Source organism: Salvelinus namaycush, chromosome 23, assembly GCF_016432855.1.
Source record: "Salvelinus namaycush isolate Seneca chromosome 23, SaNama_1.0, whole genome shotgun sequence".
NCBI classification, from domain to species: Eukaryota; Metazoa; Chordata; class Actinopteri; order Salmoniformes; family Salmonidae; genus Salvelinus; species Salvelinus namaycush.
This window is the reverse complement of record NC_052329.1, coordinates 28,603,402-28,630,049: the sequence shown is the minus strand read 5'-3', so window position 1 is coordinate 28,630,049 and position 26,648 is coordinate 28,603,402. Positions and strand designations below refer to the sequence as shown.

The 26,648-nt window shown below is 48.1% G+C and overlaps 1 protein-coding gene across 3 annotated transcripts in view; it reads right to left on the bottom strand.

Moving 5' to 3' along the window:
* Window positions 1-26,648, bottom strand: part of ift80 (intraflagellar transport 80 homolog (Chlamydomonas)) — a 77,341-nt gene that overhangs the window by 7,291 nt on the left and 43,402 nt on the right. For all 3 annotated transcript variants that reach the window (XM_038961364.1, XM_038961365.1, XM_038961363.1), the window contains exons 9-12: window positions 6,699-6,878; window positions 2,665-2,858; window positions 1,521-1,684; window positions 1,185-1,249 (exon numbers count right to left, since the gene is read on the bottom strand). In XM_038961364.1, the coding sequence (XP_038817292.1) occupies window positions 1,185-1,249; window positions 1,521-1,684; window positions 2,665-2,858; window positions 6,699-6,878 (603 nt within the window). The remainder of the gene's footprint in view (window positions 1-1,184; window positions 1,250-1,520; window positions 1,685-2,664; window positions 2,859-6,698; window positions 6,879-26,648) is intronic.

The window sequence follows — 26,648 nt, the reverse complement described above, 5'->3', positions numbered from 1 at the left end:
TGTGTGTGTGACTGTGTGTGTGTGTGACTGTGTGTGTGTGTGACTGTGTGTGTGTGTGACTGTGTGTGTGCGTGTGACTGTGTGCGTGCGTGTGACTGTGTGCGTGCGTGTGACTGTGTGCGTGCGTGTGACTGTGTGCGTGCGTGTGACTGTGTGCGTGCGTGTGCGTGTGTGACTGTGTGTGCGTGTGTGACTGTGCGTGCGTGCGTGACTGTGTGCGTGCGTGCGTGACTGTGTGCGTGCGTGCGTGACTGTGTGCGTGCGTGCGTGACTGTGTGCGTGCGTGCGTGACTGTGCGTGCGTGCGTGCGTGACTGTGTGCGTGCGTGCGTGACTGTGTGCGTGCGTGACTGTGTGCGTGCGTGCGTGACTGTGTGCGTGCGTGCGTGACTGTGTGCGTGCGTGTGTGACTGTGTGTGCGTGCGTGACTGTGTGCGTGTGTGACTGTGTGCGTGTGTGACTGTGTGTGTGTGTGACTGTGTGCGTGCGTGTGTGACTGTGTGTGTGTGTGACTGTGTGTGTGTGTGACTGTGTGTGTGTGTGACTGTGTGTGTGTGTGACTGTGTGTGTGTGTGACTGTGTGCGTGTGTGACTGTGTGCGTGTGTGTCAGAGCCAGCTGGCTTCAGTGCAGTGCTCCTCTGTCTTGGAGCTGTGGAGTGCTGGCAGAGACAGCCATGCTGACAAACAGTAACTACTGATCCTGGCTACTTCTCCTCCTTTTCTCCCTCTCTCTTTATCCCTTTCAATCCTATTCTCACTCCATAACCCTCCCCCTTTTTCTCCATCCTCCATCTCTTTCTCACACACATGCACTCACTCCAGTTTCCTCACAATCTGTACGTGTCCCTCTTAACTATCAAGTTTCTTGTTTTTTCCTCAACACCATTAATTCTTCTCTCTGCCTTCTCTCCTTGGCTCCCTGACCTTTTCACCCTGGCCTGTTGGTGTCGCTGGAACCCACCACACTTACTCTCACACTGTCTCACAGCTACCCTGAGGCACAGATCTAGGATCAGCTTACCCGCCCCCAATCCTAACAGGTTGCTCAATGTAACAGTGCGGATTAAGACGTAGACACGTGGAGATATACACAGTCGTCTCAGGTCGGTGTGTGCACACTAACAGGAGAGTGTGGTGTGTGCTGTGACTGACTGTTGGTGTGTGTTCGTTGGTGAATCACCCACCTTGTGAGTCAGGGGCTTCCCGTCACCCAGGGCTTTCCCCGTCAGGGCATCAAACAGGAAGATGACTGGAGAAAAAGAAGAGAGGGAGGGGAGGAAGGAGAGAGAGAGTATGATTACAAACGGTCATTGTTCCAGTCCTGCTAAAGTCATTTCCCCAGCTTTTTATCTCCTGGTGAAGTGTAATCCTCTTGTTGACAAAGTGCTCCTGATGTTTCAACGGCTGTAAATGTCATTGAGGGAAGAGGCCAAGCGCAAATCTCTCCCCGCTGTATGGACAATGAAGTTTGGTATTGTATTGTGGTAGTGAAGGGACAGCTCGACTGGCGTTCCACTCACCCTTCTCATCGCTCTTGTCCCGGATGGCGATGGTGTCGTTGCTAAGGGAAACGGACTGGGCGTTGAGGATGTCCGTTCTCATGCCGGGGAATCTGGGCGTGGAGATGAGACGGCCCTCGTAGGAGAACACATACACCCCCGTCCCATCCACCAACAGGAAGTGTCTGAGGAAGGAGCCAAAATAAAGAGGAGAAGGGGAGAGATGGAGAGATAAAGATGAGGGGGAGTGATAGAAAGCAGGGTTAGGGACAGAGAGGGGTGATAGAAGCAGGAGGGAGCAACAAAGAGGAGAGTGGGAATGGTAGAGGAGAGGAGAACATAACAAACTGCAAGATGGAGCCAAGATAATACAAAATGCAATGACTCACTTCTCTGAACAGGGAACAAAAGACACCACCAAAATTCACTGGGAATACATTACATAGCATGAAAAAACAATACTCAGAGCCACAGCCCCATACTACTTGTCAGACATACAGAACAGATACTATATAGTCGTTGTTGGGGTGGGATTGGAGTGGGGTGTGGGTGGTCCATGTGTGTCTTTTGACCATGTCTTTGTACTCCTCGTGTCTTACTCATTGTTAGAAAACGGTTTGGTCCAAATCGGATGTTAGGTACTATATTTATTTAATATTATATGAATCCTATAAATTAAAATGGCCAATTTGGGTGCAATAAATGATCTTAATTTCTCAGAGATCAAATTATATTTCAACAAAATCATGTTGCATCTTATCTGTTTCTAACAGAAACAATTTCAGAACAATCTGAGATGGTGGGAGTTGAAATCCTCTTTATTTTGCTTTGTGAGGTGGAACTACTCATTAGAGAGAATGATAGATGTCTCTCTCTCTGTTTCCCACTGCAGTCAGACTTCCTCAGTCAGACCTGCTCTGGCAATGGCACACACAGTTCTCGCAAACGCACACACAGTTCTCACAAACACAAACGCGCACACACACACAGAGAGTGTTTGGCAGGAGAAAGAAGGGGAGGGAATGAAAAGGACAGGGGGTCCAGAGATAGGCACAGCAGAGAGATCGGCGCAACAACGCGCAACAGGGATAGATGAGATGGGAAAAACTAAGAGAGGGAGGAGGGACATAACGAGATCGAGACAGAAGGATAAAGAGAGACTTACTTCTCAGCCTGTACAATGAGGCTGACAGTCCCCTCCTTCAGGTCAAAGATGAGAGGGGTGTTCCAGTTCGTAGCACTGTAGACGTAGCACTGGAGTGAGGTGGTGACCACTAGGTGACCGTGGGCCAGAGAGGCTTTGATGACCCGGTCCCTGAACTCCAGAACATCCCCCGCATCATTCACCACGTTCCTCACCTGGGTGATGAATAGAGAGAGAGAGAGACAGAGACAGAGAGAGGGAGAGGGACTGTTTAGGAACACACACACAGACATACACACAAACATACAGATGTAGCTCAGATCTTGACATGCATAAACACATACAGACATTGAGTAACAAATCATTTGAAATAATAACAAACAAATTGTAACAAACAGACTATAGCATACACACACAGGACATGTTTTCTGAGACACTCATCGATGTATAGTAGGCATGGATGCACTCACGTAAACTCAAGAGTGTATTTACTGTTGATATATACAAGGAATCAGCCCATGTCTAAGCATAGGACAGGAGGGGACAGAAATGCCTGGTGTGTATACATATGTGCCTTCCTACTTTTTTCACCTGTTAGGATAAACAAAATGTCTTCCACATTTCCCTGTGAATGAATGAATGAATGGAATATGGTTTTCCACCAGCAGGTAAAAGGTGTGGTGGGTATTTATTTAAGGGTTTAAACATCATCCTTCTTTAACCCCCACTAACAACCCAAATTTACTCACCAAACAACCAGGAATAAAAATGTTTAACCGCGAGGTGGTAAATTTAGCCGCCTGATTCACAAACCATTGGCAGATGTGCACTTTTAAAAAAGAGAGGGAGAGAAAAAACCCTGTAAGGCTGAAAATAAATGACTGAAGATACAGGTTTGTTTGGTTAACGCAAACAGTGCTCAGTGAGGGTTCTCTATGGAGAGTGTGCACGTATGCGTTTATCCACGTGTGTGTGTGTGTGTGTCCGTTTCTGTGTGCGCGCGCGGGGGTGTGTCAACCGCGTGTAAACGCTACCTTGTGGTTTCTGAAGTTTAAACACACTCTGTGATGGAGGCTGCTATACAGGCTGGCTATTGTCACTGGTCCACACTGGGAGGTTTATAGCATAATGTATAGCCACAAGTACCCAGGCCTGGGGAATAGTCTGGCCCTTTAAAATAGCCTGTTAACTTCACCTCACTAGCGTCTGCCTCTCACACCGGCCCATTCACCCTCAGTTAGCTGTCTCATTAATTAATTTAGGCTTGGGGACTGTTTGGCTTCTTAAGAGAAGAAAAGATGAAAACTTTTTCTGGAGGGTTAACCAAGCATATGGCAAAATGAACCTGAAACACCTGCATGGTCCTCCTCTTGGTGAGGGTGATCTGTGTGTTCTACCTGCATGGTCCTCCTCTTGGTGAGGGTGATCTGTGTGTTCTACCTGCATGGTCCTCCTCTTGGTGAGGGTGATCTGTGTATTCTACCTGCATGGTCCTCCTCTTGGTGAGGGTGATCTGTGTGTTCTACCTGCATGGTCCTCCTCTTGGTGAGGGTGATCTGTGTGTTCTACCTGCATGGTCCTCCTCTTGGTGAGGGTGATCTGTGTGTTCTACCTGCATGGTCCTCCTCTTGGTGAGGGTGATCTGTGTATTCTACCTGCATGGTCCTCCTCTTGGTGAGGGTGATCTGTGTTCTACCTGCATGGTCCTCCTCTTGGTGAGGGTGATCTGTGTGTTCTACCTGCACGGTCCTCCTCTTGGTGAGGTTGATCTGTGTATTCTACCTGCATGGTCTTCCTCTCGGTGAGGGTGATCTGTGTGTTCTACCTGCATGGTCCTCCTCTTGGTGAGGGTGATCTGTGTGTTCTACCTGCATGGTCCTCCTCTTGGTGAGGGTGATCTGTGTATTCTACCTGCATGGTCCTCCTCTTGGTGAGGGTGACTGGTGGGTTCTACCTGCATGGTCCTCCTCTTGGTGAGGGTGATCTGTGTGTTCTACCTGCATGGTCCTCCTCTTGGTGAGGGTGATCTGTGTTCTACCTGCATGGTCCTCCTCTTGGTGAGGGTGATCTGTGTGTTCTACCTGCATGGTCCTCCTCTTGGTGAGGTTGATCTGTGTATTCTACCTACATGTTCCTCCTCTTGGTGAGGGTGATCTGTGTATTCTACCTGCATGGTCCTCCTCTTGGTGAGGTTGATCTGTGTATTCTACCTGCATGGTCCTCCTCTTGGTAAGGGTGATCTGTGTGTTCTACCTGCATGGTCTTCCTCTTGGTGAGGGTGATCTGTGTGTTCTACCTGCATGGTCTTCCTCTTGGTGAGGGTGATCTGTGTATTCTACCTGCATGGTCCTCCTCTTGGTGAGGGTGATCTGTGTGTTCTACCTGCATGGTCCTCCTCTTGGTGAGGGTAATCTGTTTTTTCTACCTGCATGGTCCTCCTCTTGGTGAGGGTGATCTGTGTGTTCTACCTGCATGGTCCTCCTCTTGGTGAGGGTGATCTGTGTATTCTACCTGCATGGTCCTCCTCTTGGTGAGGGTGATCTGTGTGTTCTACCTCCATGGTCCTCCTCTTGGTGAGGTTGATCTGTGTGTTCTACCTGCATGGTCCTCCTCTTGGTGAGGGTGATCTGTGTAATCTACCTGCATGGTCCTCCTCTTGGTGAGGGTGACCTGTGTATTCTACCTGCATGGACCTCCTCTTGGTGAGGGTGATCTGTGTGTTCTACCTGCATGGTCCTCCTCTTGGTGAGGGTGACCTGTGTATTCTACCTGCATGGACCTCCTCTTGGTGAGGGTGATCTGTGTATTCTACCTGCATGGACCTCCTCTTGGTGAGGGTGATCTGTGTTCTACCTGCATGGTCCTCCTCTTGGTGAGGGTGATCTGTGTGTTCTACCTGCATGGACCTCCTCTTGGTGAGGGTGATCTGTGTGTTCTACCTGCATGGTCCTCCTCTTGGTGAGGGTGATCTGTGTGTTCTACCTGCATGGTCCTCCTCTTGGTGAGGGTGATCTGTGTGTTCTACCTGCATGGTCCTCCTCTTGGTGAGGGTGATCTGTGTGTTCTACCTGCATGGTCCTCCTCTTGGTGAGGGTGATCTGTGTGTTCTACCTGCATGGTCCTCCTCTTGGTGAGGGTGATCTGTGTATTCTACCTGCATGGTCCTCCTCTTGGTGAGGGTGATCTGTGTAATCTACCTGCATGGTCCTCCTCTTGGTGAGGGTGACCTGTGTATTCTACCTGCATGGACCTCCTCTTGGTGAGGGTGATCTGTGTTCTACCTGCATGGTCCTCCTCTTGGTGAGGGTGATCTGTGTATTCTACCTGCATGGTCCTCCTCTTGGTGAGGTTGATCTGTGTATTCTACCTGCATGGACCTCCTCTTGGTGAGGGTGATCTGTGTGTTCTACCTGCATGGTCCTCCTCTTGGTGAGGGTGATCTGTGTGTTCTACCTGCATGGTCCTCCTCTTGGTGAGGGTGATCTGTGTGTTCTACCTGCATGGTCCTCCTCTTGGTGAGGGTGATCTGTGTGTTCTACCTGCATGGTCCTCCTCTTGGTGAGGGTGATCTGTGTGTTCTACCTGCATGGTCCTCCTCTCGGTGAGGGTGATCTGTGTGTTCTACCTGCATGGTCCTCCTCTCGGTGAGGGTGATCTGTGTGTTCTACCTGCATGGTCCTCCTCTTGGTGAGGGTGATCTGTGTGTTCTACCTGCATGGTCCTCCTCTTGGTGAGGGTGATCTGTGTGTTCTACCTGCATGGTCCTCCTCTTGGTGAGGGTGATCTGTGTGTTCTACCTGCATGGTCCTCCTCTTGGTGAGGGTGATCTGTGTGTTCTACCTGCATGGTCCTCCTCTTGGTGAGGGTGATCTGTGTGTTCTACCTGCATGGTCCTCCTCTTGGTGAGGGTGATCTGTGTGTTCTACCTGCATGGTCCTCCTCTTGGTGAGGGTGATCTGTGTATTCTACCTGCATGGTCCTCCTCTTGGTGAGGGTGATCTGTGTGTTCTACCTGCATGGTCCTCCTCTTGGTGAGGGTGATCTGTGTGTTCTACCTGCATGGTCCTCCTCTTGGTGAGGGTGATCTCGAAGCTCCTCCACTCCCAGCGCTGCTCCACCACGTGGGCGAAGATGACGTGTCCGTTCCCACAAGCCCCCGCGAGCTGTGTGCCGTCTGCCGACCAGGCCAGGCTGAACACACTGCCAGTGTTAGGCTTCTCCAACGCATACGACCACTAGAGAGAGAGACAGAGAGACAGAGACAGAGAGAGAGAGAGAGAGAGAGAGAGAGAGAGAGAGAGAGAGAGAGAGAGAGAGAGAGAGAGAGAGAGAGAGAGAGAGCAAGACAGTGAAAAAGAGAGAGGTAGAGAGAGAGGTAAAGTGAGAGTGTCAAAGAGAGAGAGGTAGAGAGAGAGGTAAAGCGAGAGAGTGTCAAAGAGAGAGAGAGAAAGACAGATTGTTGAGTAAATGGCAACAAAAAAAATGGTAGTACTGTACTTAATGCGTAATTTCATACAATAAGACAGATACTGTGCAGCCACAAAGGGGTATACGAGGTAGGGGTACAGTAAACCAGGGAGGTTAGGGATAGAGAGAGGGGTGGGGGTGACCAGGGATAGGTGCAGTATGCGGTAGTGGGGGGTTTGGTTGGGTGCATGACAGCCCCCCCCCCCCCCATGTAAACTGTGTGTAAGAGACACGGGTTGAGTCAGGGCCCAGTCACTGAGCTGTGATGAACTGTGAGACACTGAAGGAGCACTCAGGCCTGCCAAGTCCAGCACTCGCGCTCGTAAACATGCACTCTGCTATCCTCATCTATTACAACCAGCCAGAGTTATGGGGGTGGTGGTGGTTTGGGGCGGGGGTCGCATGAGCACACAACCAAGAGCCGAAGAGTGATTACCCAAAACTTTTCCTTCACTTTTAAAGTTCCATTTTCCTTTTCTTTTTTAGGGGAGGGAGGTGGTGGGGGGGTTGCTGTGTGTGTGTGTGTGTGTGTGTGTGTGTGTGTGTCTTGGGAGTGTAGTGTTTTTTTTTCTGGTGTGTCGGTGGGAGTCAGTGACACCCATCGAGACAGCTGAGAAGAGGCTGCAGCTCCTACCAACTCCCCAGCCTGCCGTTTAGAACACACCACCGCGACAACACAGGACGTTACTCACAAAGGCAACTAGAAAAACACTCCTCCTTGGCTTTTCCAATGCTCTCCCACCGCTCTCTCTCTCCAAGATATCCCTTTGCTCTCATTTCTTCTCTCACTGCTCTCTCTCTCTTAGCGTTCTGCAGAGTATCACACAAAGCCTATTCTGTTATTGGGCTTCTGGTTTAGAAATCCAGCCTGTCAGAGGGCTTATGATTGAGTTGAGATAGTTTGGGCTTGCAGTTGTGTTTTCTCAACCTGTTGGGGTATGTGTGTGTGAGAGAGATCTCCGTGTTGATGGATGATTTGGGGCTTGACTAATGGAGAGGCCAGATTAGCAATGCCACACTTAAACAGTTTGCTACACAAGAACCAGGACTCTAGTGTGAAAGGGAACTCTCCTGCTTCCCCACTCAGTCTCGCCCTTCGCTCTTTACCCTACTTTCTCCACCCTCTCTCTCTTTACCCTTCACTACCCTGTCTCTGTACCCATATCTAACCCCTCTCTCTCTTTACCCCTCACTACCCTGTCTCTGTACCCCTTTCTAACCCCCCTCTCTCTTTACCCTTCACTACCCTGTCTTTGTACCCGTATCTAACCCCTCTCTCTCTTTACCCTTCACTACCCTGTCTCTGTACCCGTATCTAACCCCTCTCTCTCTTTACCCCTCACTACCCTGTCTCTGTACCCCTTTCTAACCCCCCTCTCTCTTTACCCTTCACTACCCTGTCTCTGTACCCGTATCTAACCCCTCTCTCTCTTTACCCCTCACTACCCTGTCTCTGTACCCCTATCTAACCCCTCTCTCTTTTTACCCCTCACTACCCTGTCTCTGTACCCCTATCTAACCCCTCTCTCTCTTTACCCCTCACTACCCTGTCTCTGTACCCCTATCTAACCCCCCTCTCTCTTTACCCCTCACTACCCTGTCTCTGTACCCCTATCTAACCCCTCTCTCTCTTTACCCCTCACTACCCTGTCTCTGTACCCCTATCTAACCCCTCTCTCTCTTTACCCCTCACTACCCTGTCTCTGTACCCCTATCTAACCCCCCTCTCTCTTTACCCTTCACTACCCTGTCTCTGTACCCGTATCTAACCCCTCTCTCTCTTTACCCCTCACTACCCTGTCTCTGTACCCCTATCTAACCCCCCTCTCTCTTTACCCCTCACTACCCTGTCTCTGTACCCCTATCTAACCCCTCTCTCTCTTTACCCCTCACTACCCTGTCTCTGTACCCCTATCTAACCCCCCTCTCTCTTTACCCTTCACTACCCTGTCTCTGTACCCCTATCTAACCCCCCTCTCTCTTTACCCCTCACTACCCTGTCTCTGTACCCCTATCTAACCCCCCTCTCTCTTTACCCTTCACTACCCTGTCTCTGTACCCCTATCTAACCCCCCTCTCTCTTTACCCTTCACTACCCTGTCTCTGTACCCGTATCTAACCCCTCTCTCTCTTTACCCCTCACTACCCTGTCTCTGTACCCCTATCTAACCCCTCTCTCTCTTTACCCCTCACTACCCTGTCTCTGTACCCCTATCTAACCCCTCTCTCTCTTTACCCCTCACTACCCTGTCTCTGTACCCCTATCTAACCCCCCTCTCTCTTTACCCTTCACTACCCTGTCTCTGTACCCCTATCTAACCCCCCTCTCTCTTTACCCTTCACTACCCTGTCTCTGTACCCGTATCTAACCCCTCTCTCTCTTTACCCTTCACTACCCTGTCTCTGTACCCCTTTCTAACCCCCCTCTCTCTTTACCCTTCACTACCCTGTCTCTGTACCCCTTTCTAACCCCCCTCTCTCTTTACCCTTCACTACCCTGTCTCTGTACCCCTATCTAACCCCCCTCTCTCTTTACCCTTCACTACCCTGTCTCTGTACCCCTATCTAACCCCCCTCTCTCTTTACCCTTCACTACCCTGTCTCTGTACCCGTATCTAACCCCTCTCTCTCTTTACCCTTCACTACCCTGTCTCTGTACCCCTATCTAACCCCCCTCTCTCTTTACCCTTCACTACCCTGTCTCTGTACCCCTTTCTAACCCCCCTCTCTCTTTACCCTTCACTACCCTGTCTCTGTACCCGTATCTAACCCCCCTCTCTCTTTACCCCTCACTACCCTGTCTCTGTACCCCTATCTAACCCCCCTCTCTCTTTACCCTTCACTACCCTGTCTCTGTACCCCTATCTAACCCCCCCCCTCTCTTTACCCTTCACTACCCTGTCTCTGTACCCCTATCTAACCCCTCTCTCTCTTTACCCTTCACTACCCTGTCTCTGTACCCGTATCTAACCCCTCTCTCTCTTTACCCTTCACTACCCTGTCTCTGTACCCCTATCTAACCCCCCTCTCTCTTTACCCTTCACTACCCTGTCTCTGTACCCGTATCTAACCCCTCACTCTCTTTACCCCTCACTACCCTGTCTCTGTACCCCTATCTAACCCCTCTCTCTTTTACTCCTCCCCACCTCCTTTCACCTCTTCCCACTCTCCTCTCTTTGTCCACAGTCTACATTAGAGATTCCTCCATGGGCAGCCAAAGACAGTGATGACCTTCCCTTGATGACCTTTAACCTATGACCTCTCTGCCTCAGCCCATTCCAGTGTGCAGGTGGCTGGCAAGGCTGAGGCTGCTTACAGTGGGAGAAACCACTAACGCTAACATTACCCTAGCGCTGCCAGTTAGAGACTGGACGGTATGCCAAGTGCTGTGCTTCACAGAAAAGGTCTGTGTTGGCTTCATAAGCTGAGGTGTGGCTTTGTATACGGTCTCAGCCGGCAGGTTGGAGCCCACCCTGTTTGATCAGTCTGTCTGTCTCTCTCTCTGTCAGAACAGCCGGCGGCCACGGTCAAAACAGAAGATTTCCTTGGTCAGCTTCCTCCCCTGTAATACTGTATCAGGACCCAAAATAGCCAAAGAAAAAAAGCCCCTCTTTACCAATCTGGACAAGAGATTTCTTGTTAAACTCATATCAAAGGTGGCACTTTTACCTCTACCGCGCTCTCTCTCCTTCCTCATAAATCCTGCGATAGAAATTACTTTCCTTATTTTTTGGTGTGTGTGTGTGTGTGTGTGTGTGTGTGTGTGCATATGCGTGTGTGTCACAAAGATAAACAGGGTCCGGCCGCATTAAGGCCGCTGCAGGGCTTTGAAGTGTACTTTTATATACCTTTCGTCCAAACATCAGCACTATGATTGGACAGGCTCCACCGCCAACGAAAGCCTACACGCTTAAAATAATAATACCCCATCTACTCTTCAGTAAACATCCCGCTCCCTTTTAGAGCTCCCCTGGAGGAGAGGAGGTGGAGGAGGGGGGACAGAGATACAGCTGAATGTATACACCACACTGTAATGAAGCAGGACACTTGATATCGGCCCGAGAAGCACTTTTGGATTTGTGCTTACCTAATGCTTTTAACACATTGGGCCATTTGACTCCTGCTGCAGCAAGCGTACGTTTGTGTATGTATGTGTGTGAGAAAGAGAGAACACAGGTGTAGATTTAAATGTGAATAAGACATGTGGTGGGGTGTGTAAATGCACAGTGTGAGTTTCTGAGTGCAGCTATGTGTGTGCCTAAAAGGTGAAAATCCCTGGGCTCTCAGTGTCAGGCAATGAGTGAGTATGGGACACTGGGGGGAGTCCTGTAGCTGTCCTGAGAGAAGAGGCTACTCTATCTCTTTCTACCTGCCTCCCCCACACCATGAAAAACCTCCCCTTCAATCGCCTCTCTCTACCTTTATCTTTCCCCAGAACTAACCCACTATCTCTCTCTCTCTCTCTTTCGTAACTCCCTTCCTCTCACAAAGTGTCAGCATTAGGTAGTACTGTAGTACCGTGCTTCTACACCTGCATTGCTTGCTGTTTGGGGTTTTAGGCTGGGTTTCTGTACAGCACTTTGAGATATCAGCTCATGTACGAAGGGCTATATAAATACATTTGATTTGATACTGTAGCAAGCGTTTCACAAAAGCACAGAGTCCAATTATGGCCCTCTTTAAGATCACAGGGGTCCACTCCACAGCACAGCTCTGTCTCCAGACTGCAGGAGTAAATCAGGACCTGTCCAGACCTGGAGCAGTGCTGGTTTACCTCTGGGCCACAGAGCTCCACTCCAGGACTCTCTGCTCTCAACCAGAGTTCAGTGTCAGGAAGGCCTCAGCCATAGACAACCATAGGGAGCCTCAGCCATATACAACTGTCTAGCGCATCATCAATTGACAACCAAAGGGAGCCTCAGCCATATACAACTGTCTAGCGCATCATCAATTGACAACCAAAGGGAGCCTCAGCCATATACAACCATAAGGAGCCATAGAAAACCATCAAGCACGTCAGTCATAGACAACCATCAAGCACATCAGCCATAGACAGCTTCAGCCATAGACGACCAAAGAGAGCTTCCGCCATAGACGTCCAAAGAGAGCTTCCGCCATAGACGACCAAAGAGAGCTTCCGCCATAGACGTCCAAAGAGAGCTTCCGCCATAGACGTCCAAAGAGAGCTTCCGCCATAGACGACCAAAGAGAGCTTCCGCCATAGACGACCAAAGAGAGCTTCAGCCATAGACGTCCAAAGAGAGCTTCAGCCATAGACGACCAAAGAGAGCTTCCGCCATAGACGACCAGAGAGCTTCCGCCATAGACGACCAAAGAGAGCTTCCGCCATAGACGACCAAAGAGAGCTTCCGCCATAGACGACCAAAGAGAGCTTCCGCCATAGACGACCAAAGAGAGCTTCCGCCATAGACAACCATAGAGAGCTTCAGCCATTGAGAGCTTCAGCCAAAGACAACCATAGAGAGCTTCCGCCATAGACAACCATAGAGAGCTTCAGTCATTGAGAGCTTCAGCCATAGACAGCTTCAGCCATAGACAACCATAGAGCTTCAGCCATAGACAACCAGAGAGCTTCAGCCATAGACAACCAGAGAGCTTCAGCCATAGACAACCAGAGAGCTTCAGCCATAGACAACCAGAGAGCTTCAGCCATAGACAACCAGAGAGCTTCAGCCATAGACAACCAGAGAGCTTCAGCCATAGGGAGATGAGTGAAAGGGGTGAAAGAGGGAAGAGAGGAGCGAGGGAAGGGGAGAGAAGGATGAGAGGAGGGATATAAGGGCTGAAAGGGGATGAGAGGAGCAATGGAGGCGGATCAGTCAGCAGCAGATTTGCTGACTAGTTTGATTGGAGCCAAAAGGGATGATCCTGGCCCTGCTCCAACCACCCTGCTCTCTCCTCGAGAACACTGGACCAGCTAGGAGATATTCACAATCACACTGGAAACATGGGGGGGAGCAGCAGGAGAAGGGTAGAGCTCTGTGAAGGAGAAGGGTGGAGGGGCGCTGGTAAGGGTCTGCTCTGGTCACTGAGCCCTGTCTATAATGGGCAGCTTTGTGGCCAGAGGAAAGGTGACAGACATGACGTGAAGCTCTGCTGAGGTCTGGGGGGAAAGAGAGAGGTAGAGACCCCTGGCTCTTACAATGAGCTCTTACACATAGACAGCACATAACACTATACACACACACACACTGCTCCATAACACTATATACCCTACCCACACTGCTCCATAGCACTATACACCCTACACACACTGCTCCATAGCACTATACACACACTGTTCCATAGCACTATACACCCTACACACACTGCTCCATAGCACTATACACACACTGCTCCATAGCACTATACACACACACTGCTGCATAGCACTATACACCATACACACACACTGCTCCATAGCACTATACACACACACTGCTGCATAGCACTATACACACACACTGCTGCATAGCACTATACACACACTGCTCCATAGCACTATACACCACACACACACTGCTACATAGCACTATACACCCCACACACACTGCTCCATAGCACTATACACCATACACACACACTGCTCCATAGCACTATACACCATACACACACACTGCTCCAAGGCACTATACACCATATACACACACTGCTACATAACACTACATACACACTGCTAGATAGCACTATACACCATACACACACACTGCTCCATAGCTCTATACACCATACACACACTGCTGCATAGCACTATACACACACACTGCTCCATAGCTCTATACACCATACACACACTGCTGCATAGCACTATACACCATACACACACACTGCTCCATAGCACAATACACCCTACACACACTGCTGCATAGCACTATACACACACACTGCTCCATAGCACTATATACCATACACACACTGCTCCATAGCACTATACACCACACACACACACACACACACACACACACACACACACACACACACACACACACACACACACACACACACAGCGGCATAGCACTATACACCACACACACACTGCTGCATAGCACTATACACCATACACACACTGCTCCATAGCACTATACACCCTATACACACTGCTGCATAGCACTATACACCCTATACACACTGCTCCATAGCACTATACACCATACACACACACTGCTCCATAGCACTATACACACACACTGCTGCATAGCAGTATACACCATACACACACACTGCTCCATAGCACTACACACACACTGCTCCATAGCACTACACACCATACACACACTGCTGCATAGCAGTATACACCATACACACACACTGCTCCATAGCACTACACACTATACACACACTGCTCCATAGCACTATACACACACTGCTCCATAGCACTATACACCATACACACACACTGCTCCATAGCACTACACACCATACACACACACTGCTCCATAGCACTATACACCACACACACACAGCTCCATAGCACTATACACACACACTGCTGCATAGCACTATACACCATACACACACATTGCTCCATAGCACTATACACACACACACTGCTCCATAGCACTATACACACACACACACACTGCTGCATAGCACTATACACATACTGCTGAATAACACTATACACCCTACACACACTGCTATGTATACATATGTGGACCTGAGATAGACAGAGCCTCCTACTGACCACGCACACACACGCACGCACGCACGCACGCACGCACGCACGCACGCACGCACGCACGCACGCACGCACGCACGCACGCACGCACGCACGGCGACCCAATCTGATACACTTGATCATTCAGAGGAGTAAGGGATACACACACACCTGTCTAGAGATTTAACATGTGTGTGTTAAACTAAATCACACCCCCACACACTCTTCAGCCTCTTATGGTCATGGGTTAGCTGCACTGTGATGAGGAGAAAAGACTGTGGGATGGTCTTACTACCAAGTACAATTTGTGAAAGTAACACAAATTATTCGTAACGACCTACACACGCAGGCATACATACAGAGAAGCACACTAACACAGACACACACTTGTACGCACACGCAAGATAAACTCAGTCACTCACTAAAACCCAAGCCCTCTCTCTTACACACACAGACAACAGACCAGTCAGACAACACTGCCACCCCTCTTTAGGGAACATTTGCTCCCTCCCTCCCCCGCGTCTCTCCCTCCCTCTCCGTTTCACTGCACATACGTTTGCCATTAAGATTGGCAGGTGTTGTGAGCCTGCTGCTTCTCCCAACTGCTGTAACGGGCTACAGCAAGCTGCAGGGAAAAATACTTCAAACTGATCTCAAAGGCAAGGAGGCGGTAACTCCTCAAACCCCCATCCTCACTACAGCACCAGCCAGAGAGGCAAACTTCTCTCTCTCTTTCCTTCCCTCACACTCTCCCTCCCTCTCCCTTAGGTTTTTGGCAGGTTGGAGGAAAGGGGGATACCTAGAAAGGAAGAGACAAAGAGAAAAATCGAAAGAGAGAGACAGATCGGTCCTCCATTCACTCCTACCCTGTGTCCTCTCCACCTGGAGCAGTACTTGGGGCTGGGGGGGGGGTTTGGCTGGGACTGCAGAGAGGACTGGCCTGGAGCCTGGGGCAGGGAAGGGGTTAATGACACGTTTGGGCTAATGGCTCCCAGCGGAGCTATCTGCTGATTCAGCCCCATTACATCAGGCACATTAAATATGTCTGCACTGACTGCTGCAGACAGGTCTGCTTCTCCTCACAACACGCTTTTCGGCAGGGTGGCATGTGAAGTCCCCCATCTCCCAAGTCTCCCCCCTCTGAAGCCCTCCCTCCTCTGAAGCCCTCCCTCCTCTGAAGCCCTCCCTCCTCTGAAGCCCTCCCTCCTCTGAAGAGAGAGAGAGAATAAAGGAGGGGGACAGAGTGAGAAAGAGGGAGAGAGCAAGTGCACGTGTGGTTTTTCTTTAAATCATAGTTTAAACCCACTGTCTTTCTCTGAAGATAATAAAGTCTAAGTTAAGCCAACACTAGACTATCATTAGCTTGGGTCTAACATTGCCAGAGTGGCTAATTCTATAAATCAACGTGGCTAGCATTTAGCTAACCTATAGCTATTAGCTACCCATTGTGGCTAGCCTATAGCTTGGCTAACATGATAAATCAGTGTGGCTACTGGCTAGCTGGCTGCTTGACGAGCCCAGCTGGCTTCAGTTAGCCTCAGTGTTCCTGAGAGACGACCTGGCAGGGCAGGTATGGGGTGTAAATCCCTACACGCTCCCCCCACATCAACGTACACTACCACGCAGGCATGGACAGACACACACATGCACACACACAAGCACGAACGTGCGTACGTGGACTTCAGGAAACGGCAGGGGGAGCACGCCCCTATCCACATCGACGGGACCGCAGTGGAGAAGGTGAAAAGCTTAAAGTTCCTTGGCATACACATCACGGGCAAACTGAAATGGTCCACCCACACAGACAGCGTGGTGAAGAAGGCGCAACAGTGCCTCTTCAACCTCAGGAGGCTGAAGAAATTCAGCTTGGCCCCTAAGACCCTAAAACTTTTACAGATTCACAATTGAGAGCATTCTGTCGGGCTGTAACACCGTCTGGTACGGCAACAGCACCGCCCGCAACTGCAGGGCTCTCCAGAGGGCACAACACATCACCGGGGGCACACTGCCTGCCCTTCAAGACACCTACAGCACCGATGTCACAGGAAGGCCAAAAAGATCCCCAAGGACATCAACCACCCTAGCCACTGCCTGTTCACCCCGCTACCATCCAGAAGGTGAGGTCAGTACAGGTGCATCAAAGCTGGGACCGAGAGACTGAAAAACAGCTTCTATCTCAAGGCCATCAGACTGTTAAACAGCCTTCACTAGCCGGATACCACCCGGTTACTCAACCCTGCACCTTAGAGGCTGCTGCGCTATATAGATAGACATGGAATCACTGGTCACTTTAATAATGGAACACTAGTCACTTTAATAATCGTTTGCTGCCCGCACCCGCCCGCCCGACTAGCATCACTACTCTGGACGGTTCTGACTACAAATACCTAGGTGTCTGGCTAGACTGTAAACTATCCTTCCAGACTCATATTAAACATCTCCAATCCAAAATAAAATCTAGAATCGGCTTCCTATTTCGCAACAAAGACTCCTTCACTCATGCTGCCAAACATATCCTCGTAAAACTGACTATCCTACCGATCCTCGACTTCGGCGATGTCATTTACAAAATAGCTTTCAATACTCTACTCAGCAAACTGGATGCAGTCTATCACAGTGCCATCTGCTTTGTCACCAAAGCCCCTCATACCACCCACCACTGAGACCTGTATGCTCTAGTCGGCTGGCCCTCGCTACATATTCGTTGCCAGACCCACTTGCTCCAGGTCATCTATAAGTCTATGCTAGGTAAAGCGCCGCCTTATCTAAGCTCACTGGTCACAATAACAACACCCACCCATAGCACGCGCTCCAGCAGGTATATTTCACTGGTCGTCCCCAAACACAACACCCACTTTGGCCGCCTTTCCTTACAGTTCTCTGCTGCCAATGACTGGAACGAATTGCAAAAATCGCTGAAGCTGGAGACTTATATTTCCCTCACTAACTTTAAACATCAGATATCTGAGCAGCTAACCGATCGCTGCAGCTGTACATAGCCCATCTGTAAATAGCCCAACCAATCTACCTACCTCATCCCCATATTGTTTTAATTTACTTTTCTGCTCTTTTGCACACCACTATTTCTACTTGCACATCATCATCTGCTCATCTATCACTCCAGTGTTAATATGCTAAACTAAAATTACTTCGCTACCATGGCCTATTTATTGCCTTACCTCCTCACGCCATTTGCACACACTGTATATAGACTTTCTTTTTTTTCTATTCTGTTATTGACTGTACGCTTGTTTATTCCATGTGTAACTCTGTGTTGTTGTTTGTGCTTTGCTTTATCTTGGCCAGGTCGCAGTTGTAAATGACAACTTGTTCTCAACTAGCTTACCTGGTGAAATAAAGGTGAAATAAAAAATTATATGTTTACATACTCCTTTACTCATCTCATATGTATATACTGCATACTATTCTACTCTATTTTAGTCATAATACATTAGGGAAAAGGGGGATACCTCATCAATACAACTGAATGTATTCAACTGAAATGTGTCTTCCACATTTAACCCAACCCCTCTGAATCAGAGAGGTGTGGGGGGGCTGCCTTAAATCAACATCCACGTCTTCGGCGCCTGGGGAACTGGGTTAACTGATCATGGGCAGAACGACAGATTTTTACTTTGTCAGCTCGGGGATTCGATGATCACTGCCACTCTGACATTGCTTGTCCTAATATTTATTATTTCTTAATTCCATTCTTTTACTTTTAGATGCGTGTGTATTGTTGTGAATGGTTAGATATTACTGCACTGTTGGAGTTAGGAACACAAGAATTTTGCTACACGCACAATAACATCTGCTAAATATGTGTGTGACCAATAAAATTAGATGAGATTTGACACACACACTCTTGATGGCATCATAACAGCATATTTTGTCGATCCACTGGACAGGGTTGATGAGAGCGGTTAATAAATAGCAGCATAGCATCTCCATCTGATTCACGCACTCTAAGGGAGGGAGTCGGACCATTAGAAGACCCATAGAGCATTTCCTGTACACACTCTCTCTCTATTCCCCAAACTCTGCCAGCCGCAAGGAGCACCAAAGAAACAGCAAGCACAATAAACTGTGTGTGAAGACACAGACATCAATGGAGTCCCGCACTCATGCCTTGTTCTCTGCAGACATCCACAAACAAGGAGAAAGATGCTCACATTTTCCACTGTTATTATTACTGTATCTAGTGTCACAGCTGTGTCATTATTCTTGTAAGTAGTGTAAGAGAAAGAGAGGCTAAAAGTAATCCATGTGTTGGGGGGGAGGTGGAGGGGGGCCCATCAATCTCTCAGCAGATTAGGAAGAGTTGTAAACATCGCTCTGCAGTGACCCAGGCCCCCCTCACAGGGGGTTGGAGCTGGGGCTGTAGTCATTGGGCTGTGTTGGGTTGTGTTTTGTGATCTGGGTTGGTAGGTTGGACTGTGCTGGGCTGTGTTGAAATGGCATGGCTGAGCAGGGCAGGGCGTTCTGAGATGTACTGGGTCGTGCTGGGGGCTGGAGGTAAGGAGCTGGGGTTGAGGATCTGAGCTGGAACTCCCAGCTAGGGAGAGGGGCCGTAGGGACGAGCTGACCCCGTTTAGAACACCTCGCCAAGGGGGAGCGGGCTGGGTGTTGACACCGTACAGACCTACCCCTCCCATGGCCACCCTTCTCCAAGGGCAATCCATCATACAAAACACACACATACAACAGTCTGCCAAACCTAAAACAATATCTGAAGATAAAACCAACTTTAAGAGGGAGTAGAAAAATGTCAAGGGCTCTTTAGGAGCAAAATGATGTACATCTCTTTATAATAAAGCCTGGCCCACTGCATTAAATTACACGCTATTAAACAGAACCAAGAGTCAGGCCCATTAAAGAGCTGCTTTGAAATGTCCCATGGCACCGCACAGTCTGAGCTTCCTTAATCACACTCACGCTCAGACCCTCTGTCTGCCCACTGTCTCAGAGAGCGAGAGAGACACACACACACAAACACACACGCTTGCATGAATGCACATTCACACAAGCACACTGATCCACTTTTCACTGTTGTTTTGTGTAACCAGTCACCTGTGGGGAGAGTATCTCTGTGTGTAAAATTCAAGTGCCATCTTATTCTCAGCCCCTGGTAAAAATTTGTGCACTACATAAGGAATGGGTGTCTTTTAATAAGCCGCTTGTGTATTTTTACCCTGGCAATAAGAAACTATTCAGTAAGACAATAACCAAGATGGCGTAGCAGTCGGACATGTGTTTTGTCTTGTCCCATGTAAAATATCGTTTTCTTTTTGAATACATTTTAATCTCACTTTCCATCTACGGACTGAATATACTCTCCTGTAACCCGCCTCACCCAATGTGGTACGGATCTGCTATTTTTATACTTTAGAACCGGAACCCCCATCAGCAGCTAGCCAGCTAACTAGCTAGTAGTCAGTTAGCCACTGCTAGAGGTCTTCACCGTTAACTCGGACTCCAGCCAGCCTCAGCTCGGTCAACACCTGCCAGTCTACACAGCGCGATATCATCCCAGAGCATATCGGACTACTTTTTCTCTAACACATCTCCGGATTCCTACCGCAAGCTCTGAACGTTTACACCGGATCATCGCAGCTAGCTAGCTGCATTCCGAGTGGCTACTCCTTGCTAACGTCTCTGTCCCGAAGCAAGCATCAGTTAGCCTTGAGCTAGCCTCGAGCTAGGCCCATCTTCCGGCCAGCCGAAGAGGTCCACCAGCTAATTCTTGGGCTACAATACCTCTTTTGCCAATTGGCCTGAACCCTTTACTGCCGACACGGAGCCCCGCCGATCCATCACAACTGGTCCGCCGACCTAATCATCCGAGGTGGTTTCAACAGGCTCTTCCGTTGCAACGTTGCCGAAGGCCCATCTGCTTGCCCCGGCCCGCTAGCTGTCTGAATCGTCATGTCTCCAGCTCGCCTAGTAGCGTAGTAGCGACTACTGAATCGGCTCCCTGACTCACCTATTGCTACTCATTGGACCCTATGATCACTTGGCTACACACGTCTCTCCCTAATGTTAATATGCCTTGTCTATTGCTGTTTTGGTTAGTGACTATTGTCTTATTTCACAGTAGAGCCCCCAGCCCTGCCCAATATGTCTTAGATAGCCCTTTTGTCCCAACCCCCACACACGCAGTGAACACACCTGGCTTAACTGGTGCTTCTAGAGACAAAACCTCTCTCATCGTCACTCAATGCCTAGGTTTACCTCCACTGACCTCACATCGTACCATACCCTTGTCTGTAAATTATGCCTTGAATCTATTCTTCCACGCCCAGAAATCTGCTCCTTTCACTCTGTTCCGAACGTACAAGACGGCCAGTTCTTATAGCCTTTAGCCGTACCCTTTTCCTACTCCTCCTCTGTTCCTCTGGTGATGTAGAGGTTAACCCAGGCCCTGCAGCCCACCGCACCACTTCCACTCCCCAGGCGCTCTCATTTGTTGACTTCTGTAACCGTAAAAGCCTTGGTTTCATGCATGTTAACATCAGAAGCCTCCTCCCTAAGTTTGTTTTATTCACTGCTTTAGCACACTCCGCCAACCCTGATGTCCTAGCTGTGTCTGAATCCTGGCTTAGGAAGGCCACCAAAAATCCTGAAATTTCCATCCCCAACTACAACATTTTCCGACAAGATAGAACTGCCAAAGGGGGTGGAGTTGCAATCTACTGCAGAGATCGCCTGCAGATTTCTGTCATACTATCCAGGTCTGTGCCCAAACAATTCGAGCTTCGAGAAAAAAACCTTTCCAGAAACAAGTCTCTCACCGTTGCCGCTTGTTATAGACCCCCCTCAGCCCCCAGCTGTGCCCTGGACACCATATGTGAATTGATTGCCCCCCATCTATCTTCAGAGTTCGTACTGTTAGATGACCTAAACTGGGATATGCTTAACACCCCAGCCGTCCCACAATCTAAGATAGACGCCCTCAATCTCACACAAATTATCAAGGAACCTACCAGGTACAACCCTAAATCCGTAACCATGGGCACCGTCTTAGATAAAATCCTGACCAATTTGCCTCTAAATACACCTCTGCTGTCTTCAACCAGGATCTCAGCAAACACTGCCTCAATGCCCTTCCGTAATGGGTCCGCGGTCAAATGACCACCCCTCATCACTGTCAAATGCTCCCTAAAACACTTCAGCGAGCAGGCCTTTCTAATCGACCTGGCCCGGGTATCCTGGAAGGATATTGACCTCATCCCGTCAGTAGAGGATGCCTGGTTGCTCTGAGATCCCTTCACGCGCCAATCCCTTTAGCGGGATCGATTTGACAACATCCAGTGAAATTTCAGAGCGCCAAATTCAAACTACAGGAAAATCAATATTCAACATTCACGAAATATAAGTGTAATACATCAAAATAAAGCTTAACTTCTTGTTAATCCAGCCGCTGTGTCAGATTTCAAAAAGGCTTTACGGCGAAAGCAGACCATGCGATTATCTGAGGACAGCGCCCCGCATACAAACACATGAAAATAATTTTTAAACCAGGCAGGTGCAACACAAAAGTCAGAAATAACGATATAATAAATGCCTTACCTTCGAAGATGATCTTCTTTTTGCAATCCCAAATGTCTCAGTGACACAATGAATGGTCGTTTTGTTCGATAAATTCCTTCTTTATATCCCCAAAATGTCCATTTATTTGGCATGTTTGATTCAGAAATACACCGGTTCCAACTCGCCCAACATGACTACAAAGTATCTAATAAGTTACCTGTAAACTTAGTCCAAACATTTCAAACAATGTTCCTAATCGAACCTCAGGTATCCTAAAATGTAAATAATCAATCAAATTTAAGATGGGATAATCTGTTTCCAATACCGAAGAAAAATAACACGGAGCGTGTTCCTGTTCACGCGCACCAAAATAGTAAGGACCTTCAGAGTGACACATGGAATGAATAGCACTACTTCTTCATTTCTCAAAATAAAAACATTGACCAATTTCTAAAGACTGTTGACATCTAGTGGAAGCCATATGAACTGCAACCATTGGGAAATCGTATGACCTCAATTATTTTCCCCCTGGATGGTTTGTCCTCGGGGTTTTGCCTGCCAAATCAGTTCTGTTTTACCCACAGACATTCATTTAACAGTTTTAGAAACTTGAGTGTTTTCTATTCAAATCTACCAATTAAATGCATATCCTAGCTTCTGGGCCTGAGCAACAGGCAGTTTACTTTGGTGCACGCTTTTCATCCGTACGCCAAAATACTGCCCCCTAGCCTTAAGAAGTTTAAAACAAAATTTGCATCCTGTAGTACTAATTCCAAAAAGTTTTTGGGACACTGTAAAGTCCATGGAGAATAAGAGCACCTCCACCCAGCTACCCACTGCACTGAGGCTAGGAAACATTGTCTCCACCGATAAATCTACGATAATCGGTTATTTCAATAAGCATTTTTCTACGGCTGGCCATGCTGTTCACCTGGCTACCCCGGCCAACAGCTCTGCAACCCCTGCAGCAAATCAAATCAAATGTATTTATATAGCCCTTCTTACATCAGCTGATATATCAAAGTGCTGTACAGAAACCCAGCCTAAAACCCCAAACAGCAAGCAATGCAGGTGTAGAAGCACGGTGGCTAGGAAAAACTCCCTAGACAGGCTAAAACCTAGGAAGAAACCTAGAGAGGAACCAGGCTATGAGGGGTGGCCAGTCCTCTTCTGGCTGTGCCGGGTGGAGATTATAACAGAACATGGCCAAGATGTTCAAATGTTCATAAATGACCCTAAAAATCACAGTAGTTGTCGAGGGTGCAACAGGTCAGCACCTCAGGAGTAAATGTCAGTTGGCTTTTCATAGCCGATCATTGAGAGTATCTCTACCGCTCCTGCTGTCTCTAGAGAGTTGAAAACAGCAGGTCTGGGACAGGTAGCACGTCCGGTGCTTGCCAAAGTCCCCCCCCCCCCCCCCCTCGCTTCTCCTTCACCCAAATCCACACAGCTGATGTTCTGAGAGAGATGCAAAATCTGGATCCTTACAAATCAGCTGGGCTAGACAATCTGGACCCTCTCTTTCTAAAATGATCCACCGAAATTGTTGCAACACCTATTACTAGCCTGTTCAACCTCTCTTTCAGATCGTCTGAGATCCCCAAAGATTAGAAATCTGCCGCGGTCATCCCCCTCTTCAAAGGGGGAGTCACTGAAGACCCAAACTGTTATAGACCTATATCCATCCTGCCCTGCCTTTCTAAAATATTCAAAAGCCAAGTTAGCAAACAGATCACCGACCATTTTGAATCCCACCGTACCTTCTCCACTATGCAACCTGGTTTCCAAGCTGGTCATGGGTGCACCTCAGCCATGCTCAAGGTCCTAAACGATATCACAACCGCCATCGATAAAAGACAGTACTGTGCAGCCGTCTTCTTTGACCTGGCCAAGGCTTTCGACTCTGTCAATCGCCGCATTCTTATCGGCAGACTCAATAGCCTTGGGTTCTCAAATGACTGCCTCGCCTGGTTCACCAACTACTTCTCAGATAGAGTTCAGTGTGTCAAATTGGAGGGTCTCCATGCCAGTCTCCATGGGGGTGCCACAGGGCTCAATTCTCGGGCCGACTCTTTCCTCTGTATATATCAATGATGTTGCTCTTGCTTCTGGTGATTCTCTGATCCACCTCTATGCAGACGACACCATTCTGTATACATCTGGCCCTTCTTTGGATACTGTTAAGAAACCTCCAAACGAGCTTCAATGCCATACAACACTCCTTCCGTGGCCTCCAACTACTTTTAAATGCTAGTCAAACTAAATGCATGCTCTTCAACCAATTGCCGCCCGCCCGACTAGCATCACTACTCTGGACTAGAGGTCGACCGATTATGATTTTTCAACGCCGATACCGATTAATCTGCCGATTTTTATTTATTTATTTGTAATAATGACAATTACAACAATACTGAATGAACACTTATTTTAACTTTATATAATACTTCAATAAAATAAATTTAGCCTCAAATAAATAATGAAACATGTTCAACTTGGTTTAAATAATGCAAAAACAAAGTGTTGGAGAAGAAAGTAAAAGTGCAATATGTGCCATGTAAGAAAGCTGGTGGTATTAAAGCTGGTGGTTCCTTTTAACCTGAGTCTTCAATATTCCCAGGTAAGAAGTTTTAGGTTGTAGTTATAGGAATTATAGGACTATTTCTCTCTATACAATTTTGTATTTCATATACATTTGACTATTGGATGTTCTTATAGGCACTTTAGTATTGCCAGTGTAACAGTATAGCTTCCATCCCTCTCCTCGCTCCTACCTGGGCTCGAACCAGGAACACTGACAACAGCCACCCTCGAAGCAGCGTTACCCATGCAGAGCAAGGGGAACAACTACTCCAAGTCTCAGAGCGAGTGACATTTGAAACGCTATTAGCGCGCACCCCGCTAACTAGCTAGCCATTTCACATCGGTTACACCAGCCTAATCTTGGGAGTTGATAGGCTTGAAGTCGTAAACAGCGCAATGCTTGAAGCATTGCGAAGAGCTGCTGGCAAAACGCACTAAAGTGCTGTTTGAATGAATGCTTACGAGCCTGCTGGTGCCTACCATCGCTCAGTCAGACTGCTCTATCAAATCATAGACTTAATTATAACACACAGAAATACGAGCCATATGTCATTAATATGGTCGATTCCGGAAACTATCTCGAAAACAAAACGTTTATTATTTCAGTGAAATACGGAACCGTTCCGTATTTTATCTAACGGGTGGCATCCATAAGTCTAAATATTCCTGTTACATTGCACAACCTTCAATGTTATGTCATAATTACGTAAAATTCGGGCAAATTAGTTCGCAAAGAGCCAGGCGGCCCAAACTGTTGCATATACCCTGACTCTACGTGAAATGAACGCAAGAAAAGTGACACAATTTCACCTGGTTAATATTGCCTGCTAACCTGGATTTCTTTTAGCTAAATATGCAGGTTTAAAAATATATACTTCTGTGTATTGATTTTAAGAAATCTGTGTGTATTGATTTTTTTGATGTTTATGGTTAGGTACACGTTGGAGCAACAACAGTCCTTTTTCGCGAATGCGCACCGCATCGATTATATGCAACGCAGGACACGCTAGATAAACTAGTAATATCATCAACCATGTGTAGTTATAACTAGTGATTATGATTGATTGATTGTTTTTTATAAGATAAGTTTAATGCTAGCTAGCAACTTACCTTGGCTTCTTACTGCATTCGCGTAACAGGCAGGCTCCTCGTGAGGCAGGTGGTTAGAGCGTTGGACTAGTTATCCGCAAGGTTGCAAGATTGAATCCCCGAGCTGACAAGGTAAAAATCTGTCGTTCTGCCCCTGAACAAGGCAGTTAACCCACCGTTCCTAGGCCGTATTTGAAAATAAGAATGTGTTAACTGACTTGCCTAGTTAAATAAAGGTGTGTAAAAAAAACAAAAAAAATACAATCGGCAAAATCGGCGTCCAAAAATACCGATTTCCGATTGTTATGAAAACTTGAAATCGGCCCTAATTAATCGGCCATTCCGATTAATCGGTCGACCTCTACTCTGGACAGTTCTGACTTCGAATATATGGACAACTACAAATACCTAGGTGTCTGGTTAGACGGTAAACTCTCATTCCAGACTCACATTAAGCATCTCCAATCCAAAACGAAATCTAGAATCGGCATCCTATTTCGCAACAAAGCCTCCTTCACTCATGCTGCCAAACATATCCTCGTAAAACTGACTATCCTACCGATCCTTGACTTCGGCGATGTCATTACCGAAGTCAAGGCTTAGCTTACCGATCACTGTACCTGTACACAGCCAATCTGTAAATAGCACACACGACTACCTCATCCCCATATTGTTATTTATC